At 37.1% G+C, this 15442-nt stretch overlaps 1 protein-coding gene across 2 annotated transcripts in view; it reads left to right on the top strand.

Annotated features, from left to right (window-relative positions):
* The window catches only part of ZFYVE9 (zinc finger FYVE-type containing 9), a 184350-nt gene that overhangs the window by 133865 nt on the left and 35043 nt on the right, over positions 1-15442 (top strand). For both annotated transcript variants that reach the window (XM_072772097.1, XM_072772096.1), the window contains 2 exons: positions 5851-6075; positions 7867-7949. In XM_072772097.1, the coding sequence (XP_072628198.1) occupies positions 5851-6075; positions 7867-7949 (308 nt within the window). The remainder of the gene's footprint in view (positions 1-5850; positions 6076-7866; positions 7950-15442) is intronic.

Raw genomic sequence — 15442 nt, 5'->3', positions numbered from 1 at the left:
CTCTCTTTCTCTCTCTCTCTGTGACTATCATAAATAAATAAAAATTGAAAAAAAAAAAGAAAAATGCTTTTTGTTCCCTTTCAGTCATTTGCAGTTTTATGTTTGCAAACCTGTTTATTTTCTCTCAGCTGTTCTTTGGTTATCCTAAATCTAATCCCTGCAAATTGAGAGCATTTTTGTGTAGCGTAGTGATGGGTATGAAGGCACAATGGAGGCTTCTCACTACAAATTAGAATAAACTCCAAATGCCTTTGGCCTACAAGATTCTATATGATTTAGTTTCTGAAGATTTCTTTGACCTTATCTCTTACTACTCCTTAGTTTAGCTTCATTGATCGCCTTTGTGACCTTTGAACCCATCAAACTCATTTCTAACTCTTGACTTTTGTACTTACTGTTCCTAGACCTGGAATGCTATTCTTTGCAGATCTTAACTGGTTGGTATCTTCTCTTCATTCAGATCTATTATCAGATGTTTCTACCTCAAAGGATTTTTTCCTTACCCTCATAGCTAAAGAAGTGTTCTCTCCCTTGTCTCCATCAATCTTTTACATTACCTTTCTTGTTTTATTTTCTTCAAAACATTTGTCACTATCTTTGCTAACTGATGTTTGTCTGCCTCCTTTAGAATATAAGCTCTGGGAGGGCAGGATTTATCTGTCTGGCTCAACTCTGTGTACCAGCCTTTAGAACAAATAGTCTGGCACATTGGAGAAGTTTATTAAACAAACAAACAAACAAACAAAAAACGTGGATTGAAGCAATTTGTCATTTTGTGGAGAAGTATCTGGAGGAAACGAGTCCTGAGAGAACACTTCTATTAATAAAAATGCTGTGCTTATTATTCCTGACTTCTTGTTCCCATTGGGACTTGGAAACAAGATTAAATACTATTGAGGTCAACCTAAGAGCATTTCTGAGACCCCAGTGTCTCTAGTACTTGAGAAAGAAATACCATGAGTCACTCAGATTACTTGGGAAGTTTCTATGATTTCCTATCTTTGAAAAATTTTTTTAAATTATTTCTCTTTATCACCTACTCTGCTAAAATCTTCCTTACTTTGTATCTTTAAATTGCGGTCACTTGGGTTAATCCAGATGACCTTTTGGTTAATTTAAATTTCTTATATAGATTTATCAAAAGGCAAAGTAAATTTTAAGGTACTATATTACTAATGTATATGTTATTGATAATTGCATTCATTTTTGAATTTTATTTTTATTAATAATTTTGTAATGTCACATAAAATTATAGGCCTCAAATATAATGGAATTTGACCTTTTTTTTTAAACGCAGAGATTTATCTCAGCCTAAGAGTATAGGTGCATACTCACTATTAATTTAGAAAAAAAAATGTACTTAGGTATTTTGAAAGCACCATCTCTTGCCAATTTTCTATCCCCACAAGTATTTAGAAGAAAAATTGTAGGTGGATTAGAGAATGCGGCGGGGGGAGAGATTTTAAAATAGTAGTCTCTCTTGGGCAGCCCAGGTGGCTCAGTGGTTGAGTATCTGCCTTCAGCCCAGGGCGTGATTCAGGAGTCCCAGGATTGAGTCCTGCATCGGGCTTCCTGAATGAAGCCTGCTTCTCCCTCTGCCTGTGTTTCTGCCTCTCTCTCTGTGTCTCTCATGAATAAATAAATAAAATCTTTAAAAAAAATAGTAATCTCTCAAAGAATATAAATAATTGATAAGACATTTATAAAAACATGATAGGTATCCTGCAAATGTTTGTGGAATGACTAGGAGTCTGTCAAGCTTTGTGTATCTTAGAAGATATTTTGCTAATATGTGTATCTCTTTTTCGGACCAGTATCTAGCAGTATATCATGTGGTAAATTTTTGATTGATCAATCAATGTCCAGTAATTGTTTCTGATTTTAGTAGCTTACTATTATTTCTCATGGCTATTAAAATTATACTGCTTATAATCTCTAGTATTTCTGAAGTAAGTCACTTTTTTATATGTAAAGTAAGAAAAAATGTTTCCTAGCAGCTGTGTTTCCAGGGAAGGAGGAACTTCATTGGTGTTTTCTTCATCATCAGTAATTTCTTGTATTGTTTTTCCAGTTAAAGATGTTGTATCATGGTTTGGATTTTATCATGGTCTCCTTTTGCAATTAATTATGAACCTTTTTGGTAAACTAGTTTTGTATCTTTCTATGAGCAAAGGAGCCATGGTATTGTGCTTTTTGCAAAGTAATTTTTCAACCAATGAGAAAGAAATATGGAATTATTTATGAAGAGGTAATTTAAGGCTAATATCTAGTATTTATTTACTTATTTAAAAAGATTTACTTACTTGGAAGAGAGAGCATGCCAGTGTGCACATTCAAAGGGGAGGGGCAGAGGGAGAGAATCTTAAGCAGACTCCCTGATGAGCATGGAGCCTGATGCAGGTCTCAGTCTCTCAATACGGAGATCAACCTGTGCCAAAAGCAAGAGTTGCAGGCAGCCCCGGTGACACAGCGGTTTGGCGCCACCTGCAGCCTGGGGTGTGATCCTGGAGACCCGGGATTGAGTCCCGCATTGGGCTCCCTGCATTGGGCTCCCTGCGTGGAGCCTGCTTCTCCCTCTGCCTCTCTCCCTCCCTCTCTCTCTCTCTCTCTGTCTCTATGAATAAATAAATAAATTTTTTTTTTTTTTTAAAAAGCAAGAGTTGGGTGGTTAACCAACTGCACAACCCAGGCAACCCTCTATTATATATTGAACACTCATTGCATGTTAGGCCATACTCATTGTTTTATGTGCACTATTTCATTTCTTCTCGACAACTCCATGAGATTCCTATTGTTCTTGTCCCCATTTTACATATGAGGGAACTGAGAGGCACTGAGGGCTTAAGTAACTTAATCAAAAATCAGACAAGTAGTTGATTAGTGGCTGAACCCAGGTTTGAATTCAGCTGTATCTTCTCTAAATCTCATGTTCTAAAAAAGCAGTAAACTGCCTCTTGAATTTTTTGAAGTTACACGGCAAATCTCGCAGATGCTCTGGACTGAGGAAATGACGTTTTTTGAAGTACTTATGCTTAACTGCAGTTTATTGTATTGCAAAGAACATCAAGCAGCTATCTAAATTCTTTTGATAGTTTGAAGTTATATGTTAATCATGAATATTAATATTTCTTTAAGTGAACCATTTGTTTGGAAATTGTTCCATTTGAGTTAGCTGTGAGGATAAACATGTTTTGAAACAAAAGGAAGCTGTTGTCACATAGATATTTAAGTTGTATTTGAATTGAATTTAAAGATGGCTGTAAGCACTTTGAAAAACAAAGTTAAAATTCCAAATTTAAGATGGAAAATTATAAATTACTATATATAAAATATACTTATTATATATATATGTATGAAAGACAGTATGGTATATTAAAAGACTAGGAGATTAAAAGATCTGCTCTCTAGATCTTATTTTGCCACTTATTTTACCTTGTCTTTTGAGAGTCACTTCACCTCCACTCCTAACCTTCAATTTCCTCATCTGTAAAATAAAAAAACCCAGAGGTACCTGGGTGGCCCAGTTGGTTAAGAATCTGCCTTTGGCTCAGGTCATGATCCCAGGATCCTGGGATGGAGCCCCGCCTTGGGCTCCCTGCTCAGTGGAGAGTCTATTTCTCCCTCTCCCTCTGCCCCTACTGCTTGTGTGCACGCTGTCTCTCTCTTAAATACATTCATTCATTCGTTCATTCACTCATTCCAAAGTTCAGTTCTAGTGGCACTGGTCTGAGAATTATCTGATTAATGCCATGCAAAATAGCTTTGTATTCTTGGTCATTTAAGCTCAGAAGCAAGAATCAGTATCTATTTTATATATATGGATTCTGTAGTAGTCTTGGGATATATTAGTTCAGTAGATTCATTCTATTGTATCTTCCCATAGAGAAGAACCTGTATAAACCAATATATAACAGACTTCACGAGTTCAAGAGCCCCAGATTAAGTTTTCAACGAAAGCTTGTGTTTGTTAAATTCTCATACCCAGTGTTTTATTTTTGCTAGTATCTACACCTGTGGAATGCTACGTGTTTATCAATGAGGTGGTATATAGCAGTCTAAATCACTTATTAGGATTGATAGAGATTTACCTTAAAAAAATGTTTTTAAGAACATAGATGTTTACAGTATAATATATAATATAAAGGTGCATAGGGAAGAATCTGAGTGTTATTGAGACAGAGAAAGAGGTTGTTGGGTGGTAGAAGCAAAAAGGTAATATCTATAGAAAAATAGCCAGTAATAGATTATCCATAAATAATCCAATCTCTAATAGGGAAATCCCCAAAGGGATAATGAATGAATGCCTGAGTACCAAGCCGACAGAGTTTTCACCTTTGAGGTATATAAGCACTAGGGCAGTTTTATGAAACATAAACATTATGCTCTTGTTAGAACTTCAGAGGAATGCTATTGTATACTCTCCATTGTAGATGAAAAAAAAAAAAAGTCTTCTATCTCTTTTACATCCCATTCTTCTCTCCAGGTTAAAAGATGAAAATTTATACAAACTTTAAAATCTTTGATAAAGCAAAGAAAATCCTATAATATTTGCCTAGTCATTATATGTACATGTACATTATAACAATAAGAGTTACAATTTTTTGAAAACACACTGTGTGCCATGTGTTCTTAGGCATTTTGCATAAATTCTATCGTTTATTTAACAGTTCTGAAGTTTATAATTTCCCCTGCTTTACACCAATATTGATGCTTGCAGAAGTCAAATAATTTGCCCCCAAATCACATAATAGTGATTGAACTAGTATTCAAACCATACCTCTGTGACTCCACAATCTGTGATTTTTTTCCTTAAAATACATACTGCTTCTAGATATGGGGATTTTGTTTTCATAGATCTGACCCAGCAGCTAAAATGTGCAGCCAGATTTGGTTAATCCTGGGGTAAGAAGAGTACTGTCTCTATATGTATTTGGCAAATAATAATGTACAGGTGAACATGGCTCTCAGCTTCTTACTTCACTCCTGGATTCTGTGACCCATTATTGAACTATTCTGTGAGTAGAGCCTTGTTTTCTAGGAAAGTAAGCATTAAGTTTTCTTATGAGCATTTCTGTATTTGCTGTTATTTCTTTCAGAGATATTGGAAGAAGCTTACACATGTCTAGGGAACCTATCTACCTCTATGGAACATCTCCTGTTGGGAAGTTCTTCTGTAATTCCAAACTGAGGAAAATGTCATCTTAATGAAAGGCTGATTTGTCACTGTTTCATTTAAAAAATATCTGAATTAGAAAGTGCTTAGGCAAGGGCATTTGCACCTAAAAGGAAAAAAAAACTAGTATGAATTTAAATAAGCCCTGCATTATGTTTCATATTTGTCCCACCCAAAATTACAAAACATAAATCCTGTCTGTGATACTATCTTCTCCATAAGTTTTCTTCCCTCAGTGTCTCATACATAACTCTACGTATGGTCTTAATTTATTATGTTCATGAACTGACTGTATTCACCCAGTGAGATTGTAAGGTCTGTGAGAGCAGATACCTGGTCGTAACATTTTTTTCATGACTTTTGAGGCAGTGATTCTTATCCTGATACCTCCAAAGTGATTCATACAGTAGAGTTGTCCAGTCTAAGGAAGGCATCAATATTTTGGGCTTTTAGCTAGATAGACTTCCACAGTGTGATAATATTTCATGCTAACCAGAGGCCCTGATAAGATTGGAAAACAAATTTTCATTTAGTAAATACTGTTTATAAATGCGTCTTTCATAGTGAAAGTTTGGGAATTAGTGTTCTGCAGTGTCTGGCCCAATGTTAAGTAATGACGATTATTAAAAATGTGAGTGATTTATTAAGGGAGTAATTAATGAACTTTTTTGTTTTAGGAAATGTTGTGGGCAACTTGGGACATTCCTTCTTCAGTCAGAGTTTCCTTGGCAGTAAAGAACATGGTGGATTCTTATATGTGACATCTACTTACCAGTCACTGCAAGACCTAGTACTCCCAACCCCACCTTATTTGTTTGGGATTCTCATCCAGAAATGGGAAACTCCTTGGGCTAAAGTGTTTCCCATCCGACTAATGTTGAGACTTGGAGCTGAATATCGACGTAAGTGTAAAATAACTTCTACACCATATGACCCAGATTTGATGACTAACGGCCCGAGATATTCAGACCCTCTCCCCACAGTGATACAATCCAGGAGAAGTCTTTTGAAATAGCCAACCTAAATTTGGCCATTGTCTTTACTTATTTTAGCTTTAATGGAAAGGACTAAAAAATCTCAAGTGAGGAAGTTAGTGATTATTTATTATCTTGTAAACTTACTGGTTTTATGTAGTTCGCTGATAAATATATAACCATCTTCAGAAAAAAATATATTGGAATTTAACAAGTATCTTTTTACAGTATCTATAGTGAGCATTTTTTGGTAATTTTGTTGAAAAATACTTAGGACAAATTATATTTTACATAATGTAACATGCTAGAAACTAGTGCTGTAGAGATCACTCTCAGTTGATAAAGTGAGCAATAGAAGAGCTTCCTTGCCCGTGGTGGAAGCAATACAACTAAGTTGTGAGTATTTTAAAGACATTAAGGCCTAAATGCAAGCTTTCTTTTAAACTATCTTCACTTAGAATTGCTGTGGTCTAGGAATCAGACCATTTGAACAGGGTTCTTAACTCTATGACTTACTGTAACTCTGGGCAAGTCACTCAATCTGTCAGTTTCCTCTGCAAGTAGAAAAAATAATACTTGCGTTTTACATTATTATGTAAGATTGTTAAGAGGATCAAATGAGATAATGAAAAACTGTTTTATAAACTATAAAACAGTATATTATGTGTTTTCAGGAGGTCAGCTTCATTCTTTTGCTTATTTATTCATTTAATAAGAATTTAACAAAGCCCTACTATTTGTAACAAATCCTGGAAATTCAGAAATAGCTAAGGCATGGTTATAGGCTCTTGGAAACCTCTGTAAGGAAGACATACAGGAATAATGATTATAGTAGTATATTGTGTTAAAGCACATGTTCAAATTTTATTTATTTATTTATTTATGATAGTCACAGAGAGAGAGAGAGAGGCAGAGACACAGGCAGAGGGAGAAGCAGGCTCCATGCACCCACCGGGAGCCTGATGTGGGACTCGATCCCGGGTCTCCAGGATCACGCCCTGGGCCAAAGGCAGGCGCCAAACCGCTGCGCCACCCAGGGATCCCCTAAAGCACATGTTCAAAGCTAACAAAGTTCTTTTGGAGTTCCAAGACGGACTCTGACTTCACCAAAGTGAAGGAGTTGGATAAGAAACATCTTTTGGACCAATTTGCTTCTGGACTGAATTGTGAGAGAGGCATATGAGTCAGTTAAATTAAGTAGGGAAAGGAAGGAACTGTTTGCAGAGGAAACAACATGTATATCTTTCTGTCCTGTATAGGCAGTTCACCCCATAAAATTTGAGGAATAAGCCAGCTAATAGGTTGTCTCACCCCATAAAGTTTGAGGAATAAGCCAGCTAATAGGTTGCCTATTCTAAGGAGGATAATCCTGGTAGGAAGGTGTGTAAGAGTAAACACAGAAGAATTAGGAGATATTTGTTCCCTGGATCATATTAATCCAGTTTGAAGAAGAGTGCTTCCTAAGACTTTGTAGTTCATTTTTGAGACAGTTGCATCAAAAGGCTTATTCTGGTCATCAAAAGACTTACTCTGGTATGGTTTGTAGAAGATTCAGAATTTGTCTTTGATGCTACTATGCCAAAAGCTTTTGAGCCCTAAATTTCATATGCTTTAAAACAGCTGTTAGAGTTATATTTTGAAAACTTTATGAATCATGATATCTCTTTTACCAAAATGTTAAGCTGTCAAACTTAGTCTTGTTATTTCTCATTTCCATAGTTTATCCATGCCCACTCTTCAGTGTCAGATTTCGGAAGCCATTGTTTGGAGAGACAGGGCATACCATCATGAATCTTCTTGCAGTAAGTTGGGGATTTTTATTTTCTTTTTTCTTACTCGGGTTTGTACAGGAAAAGGAAGAGAAGGATTTCATTTTTTGTTAATAGCCAGGTGCAGATTTATACTGTAGGAAAAGAATAACATACATATTCTTTGGAAAGTATATGGAGCTTTGGAATGAAATAGTATAGGATTTCAGCCCTTGATTATACACTTATTAAATGTCCTTGCAGGATTATTGTGAGGACTAGACGTAATCAAGCACCAAGCATTCTGTCTTGTTTTAATTTTAAGCTTCCCATCATATTGGTGTCCCCTTTGTCTATATAGCTTATTGCTTAGCCTGAGATTGCTCAGAGATTTATTAAAATACCCTAGGTGACAAAGGTTTTCATCCTTTTTGATGGATTTGTGTATAGATTGGAATTCAAACTTTATTATTTTCCTTTGCATTGGGCTCCCATGTGCCTTTGCACATGCACAGGCTCTAACTCTGTTGACCAAGGATATTGGTTGGCTTGGGCCCACTAAGGTCTTTGCTGTACGTGTGCACAGACTAAGGTCACTCCTGGGTGTGTGGAGAGTTTGTGAAGCTTTTCAGGGCTGTGTCCCCTCCCAGAGCCTTTGTTAAATCTCTGACTAGCCTGCCTGCTCCTCACTTACCCCAAACAGGCCAGCGAGTAGCAACCTTGAGCCAACCAAGCTTTCTGTCTTCATGAGCTGCTGAGATTACCACTACCACTCCAAATCAAGTCAGATCCTTCCAGTAGCAGAGATTATTATTTTTACAAACTACCTTAAACTACCTGAGTGGGCTAGGGGGCAGCCCCAAGCATGATCACAGGCTCAGCTCTCACAGGCTCAGCTCGACTGGCCTTGCTTGGAGTTGAACAGCTTTCATGAATAAACCTGTCTCAGGGTGTTGTATGCCTTTGGTCTAATCCAGAGCATTGTAATGATTGTTTTTTAAAAACTGCTTACCCAGCTTTTTAGTTGCTTTCTGGGGACTGGATTTATTTCCTTAACTCTGTCATGCAGTTGTAGTTAATAGTTTCAATTATGTTTTAAAGATATTTAAATAATAAAAACTCATGTAGCTTTACCTACATAGTTGCCATTTCCAGGGATCTTCATTCCTTTGTGTAAACCTGTATCTCTATCTGGTGTCCTTTTCCTTCTGCCTGAAAGATTTCCTGTAACATTTCTTGTCCTGTGGGTCTGCTGGTGAGAAGCTCTTTTGACACCTGTATTTCTAACAATATCTTTATTTTGCCTTCATGTTTGAAAGATATTTTTGCTGGATATAGAATTCTAGGTTGGCAATTTTATTCTTTGAGTATTTGAAGGATGAATAATAATCCTTCTGCTATCTTTTGGTTTGCATTGTTTCAGACAAGGAGTCTATTTTCCCTCTTTGTTCCTCTCTACATAATGTTTTTTCCTTCTCTGGTTGCTTTATTTTTTTTTAATATTTTATTTATTTATTCATGAGAGACACACAGAGAAAGAGGCAGAGACACAGAGAAGCAGGCTCCATGCAGGAAGCCTGACGTGGGACTTGATCCCAGGTCTCCAGGATCACACCCTGGGCCGAAGGTGGCGCTTAACTGCTGAGCCACCCAGGCTGCCCACTTTATCTTCTTATTACTGGTTTTGAGCAATATGATTATGTGCCTTCATATGGTTTTTTGGTATATGTTTCTTGTGTTTGGGGTTCGTTGAGCTTCTTAGTTTTGTGAGTTTATAGTTTTGTTTTTTTAAGATTTTATTTATTTATTCATTTGAGACAGAGAGAGGGAGAGAGAGGGAGAGAGAGGCAGAGACACAGGCAGAGGGACAAGCATGGAGCCCGACGTGGAACTCGATCCTGGGTCTCCAGGATCAGGCCCTGGGCTGAAGGTGGCGCTAAACCACTGAGCCACCGGGGCTGCCCAAGTTTATAGTTTTTATCAAATAACTTTCTGTCTACCTCCTCCTCTCCTTCAATGACTCTAATGTTACAGACAATATTAGGCTGCTTGAAATTGTTTCACAGCTCACTAATGCTTTTTTAATTCTTTTTCAGTCTTTTTTTTTTTTTCCTCTTTATGTTTCATTTTGGATGGTTTTTATTGTTTATTGTCTTCAAGTTCAGTAATCTTTTATTTTGCATTGTTAAAGCTGCCAGTTCCATCTTTTTAAGGGAAAAGGGGATTGATCTTACTCATTGTAATTTTCATCTCTAGAAGTCTGGCTTAGGTCTTTTTCTGTATTCTGTATGCCTATACTTAATATTTTGAACATCTGGAATATGGTCATAGTAATTATTATAATGTAATTGTTTGATAATTATAACATCTCTATCAGTTCTAATTCAGTTTAACTACCCCTTTACTTTGAGTTGTATTTTCCTGCTTCTTTGCATGCTTGGTATTTTTAAATTTTTTATTGAATGCCAAATATTATGATTTTTCCTTGCTTGGTGCTGGATAGTTTTCTATTCCTATAAATATTTTTGAGTTGTGTTGCAAGTAAGGTAGTTAATTTACCTAAAAATAGTTTGGTCCTTTCAAGTCTTGCTTTCAAGATTTGTAAGGTGGAACCAAAGTCTGGTTTACTATAATACTAATTATTCCCCAATACTAAGGCAAGACCCTTCTGAGTACCTGAAATGACTTTTGGCCCTATTTGAAGTTAGGCTAAAGTTCACAGATTAAAGGCACATTTTTTACAATACTGTTGTTACTTCAGACACCAGTTTCAAGTTTAGGGATTCCCAGGCTACCCATACTTCTGACTAACTGGATACAAATGTTGGCATTCCCACTGCCATCTCAGTTTTGGTAATTCACTAGAATGATTCATGGAACTGAGCAAAGTGTATTATACTTATGATTACAGTTTTATTATAGTAAAGGAATTACAAATTAGAGCCAGTAAAAAGAAAAGAACACATACTACAAGGTCTAGAAGGGTCCCACATAAGAAGCTTCTGTGTCCTCTGGGACTTGTCACCCAGCTGATACATTGATACATAATATGCACAGAGTAAGCACCTGACCTTTTGTGTCCCCAGTTTTTATTGGAGTTTCCTTACCTAGGCATAATTGATTGAGTCACTGACCATGTGATTGAATTCAGTCTGCAGCCCCCCTGATACCATGTGCCCCTAAGCCCCAACCTCTAGTCAGATGGTTGAACTTTTTGTCATGGCCACACCCCACCCTGAGTCATCTTGTTGGCATAAACTATCTAGAGACCCACTGTGAGGGTCTAAATTAACATAGACTATCAAGGGAGCCACTGCTGAATAACAAAGATACTCCTGTAGCTCAGGAAATTCCAGCGCTTTAGAGGCCACCTCTCAGGAACCAGGAGCAAAAACTAGCCAAATTCTTTGTCGTACAACAATACTGTGCCTAATGCCCATGGAATATGAGATTCTCCTCTCTGGTTTTTAGGTCTAGGCACTATATTCCCAGACCTGTGTACCAGATAATGTTTCCAGTAATCATTTCAGATAGTTCTTTCACTGGCCTCAAGAGATTTCTTCATATACATTTGCTAATCAGAACTCTCCTGAATTCTGGAGTGAGATCCCCTACAAATCTTTGGAGTTCTTCTCTGCATCAGTTTTCTGCTCTCTGATACTCTATCCTGTGAACTCTAGCTACCTTGGGTTTTTGGATTCTTAGTTTTGCCTCAACTCAGGAAATCTGTCCACCTCTACCTACATTCCCCCTTCCCTGCACCTGAACTTGGAAACTCTCTGGAAGCATAAGCTGAATAGTCATAGAGCTCACCTTGTTCGTTTTCTGCCTCTCAAGGATCACTGTTCTATGTTGCTTGAGACTAAGTATCTTTAAAAATTATTGTTTCCTGTATTCTGTGCAGGTTTGTTTGTTTCAGGCAGGAGAATAAATCTAGTCCTTCTTTCTTCATTTAGGCCAGAAATGAAAAATTAATTAATTAATTGATTTTTATTTCATGATCCCTACCCTCAATGTGGGACTTGAACTTTTTACTCTGAGATCAAGAATATCATGCTCCACGATCTGAGTCAGCCAAGCCCCCCCAAAAGTGGAAATTTTGAAGTTATAGTTTATAAGATTTCCTTCTCTCCCATCTCCCTCCCTCCCTCTTTCTACTCTGGTCCCCATCCTATTGTCACTCTTTGACATCTTTAGTTTTTAGTCACATTTTTGACAAGGTAATTTTTCTTACTGATTATAATCTGTGTTAGCATGAAAAGGAGATATTTATCCTGTAATCTAGTAGCAGAAGCCTATGGTTTTTATGGCCTATGTCAATTTACTTATACAAACTTTCAGTGGATTATTTACTGAAGTGTCTTGCTCTCCATCACGACTATTGGAGAGGAAAATTTTTTCTCTGCCTTTAAAGATACTTCCAACTGGTCTAAGAATTAAATTAACATGAGACAAATTAACAGGAGAAAATTAAATTTTGTATATATGTGAGAACCTCACATACATGAGGGGTTCAAAGACAGAAAGGTGAAAGGAGTTATATATGCCATCCTGAGCTAAGGAATGGGATAGGGGCCCAGGGCCTCCAAAGGGAGGAGGGCAATTCATAAGGCAGTAAGAATAAGAACAGATGTTTGCTAATTAGGTGTTTTGGTAATCTGCCATACAGATGGGTCACACAGAATTTATCTCTAGTAATAATTCTAAGTCTGGGAAAAACCCTCAATTTAGGTTCTTCTAGGTAGTTTAGATGAAGGCAAAAGCTTCTCTTGAGCTACAGAGTCTCAGTTGCCTTCAGTTCAAGGTGACACATCTGGAGGAAACTTGCTTTGAACCCTTTTACCACCTTCTCTGTCTCTAGCTTATTAGGACTTACAATCTATTGATTCCTTTTTTTTTTTTTTTTTTCAGATTTTATTTATTTATTCATGAGAGAGAGAGAGAGAGAGAGAGAGAGAGAGAGAGAAAGGCAGGCAGAGAGACACAGGCAGAGGGAGAAGCAGGCTCCATGCAGGGACTTGATGTGGGACTCGATCCCAGGACTCCGGGATCATGCCCTGGGCTGAAGGCAGACGCTCAACTGCTTAGACACCCAGGCGTCCCCAATCTATTGATTCTAATACTGTTCCATTGTCTCACTCCTCTTGCTTTTCTCTTTCCCTGTCTTAAGACTCCATGGTTTCATCATTAAAATCACTTTTTTGGGGGGGACATAATTCTAGTTCCTCTCTGTCTCTTCCCCTCTGTTGTGGTGGCCTGGCAAAATGTAAACCCTATTTAAATTTACCTTTCTTAAAGAAACTTTTTTTTCATTGATGTACAGTAAAATTCACCTTTTGAAGAGTTTGGACAAATGAAGAGTTATGTTACTACCACTGTTGGAATTAAGATACAGACAGTTCCATCACTCCAGAAAACTTGCTAGTGCACCCCTAATGTCTGGTAACCATTGATCCTCTGTCCCTATAGTTTTAGCTTTTTCTGACTGTCATATAATTGGAATCACCCGGTATGTAGTATTTTCAGTCTGGTTTCTTTTACTTATGTATTTGAAACTTACCTGTGTTACATATATTGTTGGAGGAAATAATAGTCTTTTTCCTTTACTTATCTTTGGTTCTTTGATGAGGCCCTATAAATGAGACTGACCAAAGAGTGATTAACAGAGGCATATTTTGGGGTGGCATATTCTGGTAACCTTTAATACAAATAGTTCATTCATCTTTATTGCTGTGTAGTAGTGTTCGGTTGTACGTATGAACCACAGTTTCCATTTACCTGTTGATGGATCTGTGGGTTGTTCTAGTTTGGGGTGACTATAAATAAAGTTGCCATAAACATTTAATTATGAAATTTTAGGTAAACATCAGTTTTCCCTTCTCTTGGATAAATACCTGGGAATGGGATAGTTAAGCCATGTTGTACATTTAGTGTTATAAAGAACTGTGAAATTACTTTCCAACACACCTGTAGTAGCTGGCACTCACAAAGAATATACAAGTATTTTTTTTTTTTTTTGCCAGCACTTGTTATTTCTCTTTTTTTGTTTTTAATTTTTGCCATTCCAATAGGAGTTTAGTGATCTTAATTTTTGTGATTTTAATTTGTATGCTGTTTATAGTGAATGATTCAGAACATTTGTTCATGTGCTAATTTGTCCTCTTTATATCTTCTTTAGTGAATGTTCAGATTTTTGCCCATTTAAAAAATATGGTTGTTATTTTCTTGTTGAGTTTTGAGAGTTTTTCATGTATTCTGAATATATCTTTTGGTAGATTTATATCATTTGTTATATTTTCTCCCAGCCTCTGGTTTACCTTTTTATTCTCTTAACAGTGTCTTTCACAGAACAGAAGTTAATTTTGTTAAAGTTCAATTTGTTAAAAAAAATTTTTTTTTTATTTATTTGAGAGAGAGAGAACATACACAAGCAGGGTAGAGTAAGGGAGAAGCAGGCTCCCCACTGAGTAGGGAGCTTGACTCAGGGCTCAATCCCAGGACCCCAGTATCGTGACCTGAGCTGAAGATAGATGCTCAACCAACTGGGCCACCTAGGTACCCTTCAAGTTTCTTGAGTTTTTTTTTTTTTTTTTTTGTGGAACATGCTTTTTGTATGCTAAGAACTTATTGACTAGAATGATATAACAAATATTTTCTTGGATGTTTCTTTGTAGTAAGCTTATAGTTCTATTTTTATGTGTTATATTTAGGCCTATGGTCCATTTTTAGTTAGTTTTTGTTTATGATTGTGAGGCATTCTTAGAAACTTTTTTTTCATTCATATGTCCAGTTTCAGTACCATTTGTCAAAAAGACTATCCTTCCTTCATTTACTTGCCTTTATACCCTTTTCAAAAAGTCAGTTGGGGCTCAGTCAGTTAAGCAACCATCTCTTGGTTTTGGCTCATATTTGTGAAATCATGCCCCTCATGGGACTCCATGCAGAGTCAGCTTGAGATACTTTCCCCCTCTCTCTCCGTCTGCTCCTCCCCCTGTTCTTGCTCTTTCCCTGTAATTAATCAGTCAATCAATCAATCTTAAAAAAAAAAAAAAAAAGAGGGATCCCTGGGTGGTGCAGCGGTTTAGCGCCTGCCTTTGGCCCAGGGCGCGATCCTGGAGACCCAGGATCGAATCCCACGTTGGGCTCCCGGTGCATGGAGCCTGCTTCTCCCTCTGCCTGTGTCTCTGCCTCTCTCTCTGTGTGTGACTATCATAAAAATTAAATCAATCAATCAATCAATCAATCAATTGACTATACATACCTGTGTGGATGTACTTCTTCATTCATTCATAACTTTATCCAAGCCTGAAAGTGGATGAAGACAAGCCTATTCACTGGTCTCACTTTAGATTCATGACCAATACCATTAAGGAAGCTCTCAGACTTACCTGGCAATCTTTCCTGGTCCATAACACATTCCAATTTTCCTGTTTTCTCAAATTGCCAGTACTCATCTCCTTTTCTTACTTCCAGCTGATAACCCAGCTCCAATTTCCCCAATAGAAGCAGTCAGAAAACAATTTTCACACTGTTCCATCCAACAGCTT

The sequence above is a fragment of the Canis lupus genome, chromosome 13 (assembly GCF_048164855.1).
Source record: "Canis lupus baileyi chromosome 13, mCanLup2.hap1, whole genome shotgun sequence".
In the NCBI taxonomy this organism is placed as follows: Eukaryota; Metazoa; Chordata; class Mammalia; order Carnivora; family Canidae; genus Canis; species Canis lupus.
The sequence above is the reverse complement of the archived record's forward strand: the minus strand, read 5'-3'. Positions and strand labels throughout refer to the sequence as shown.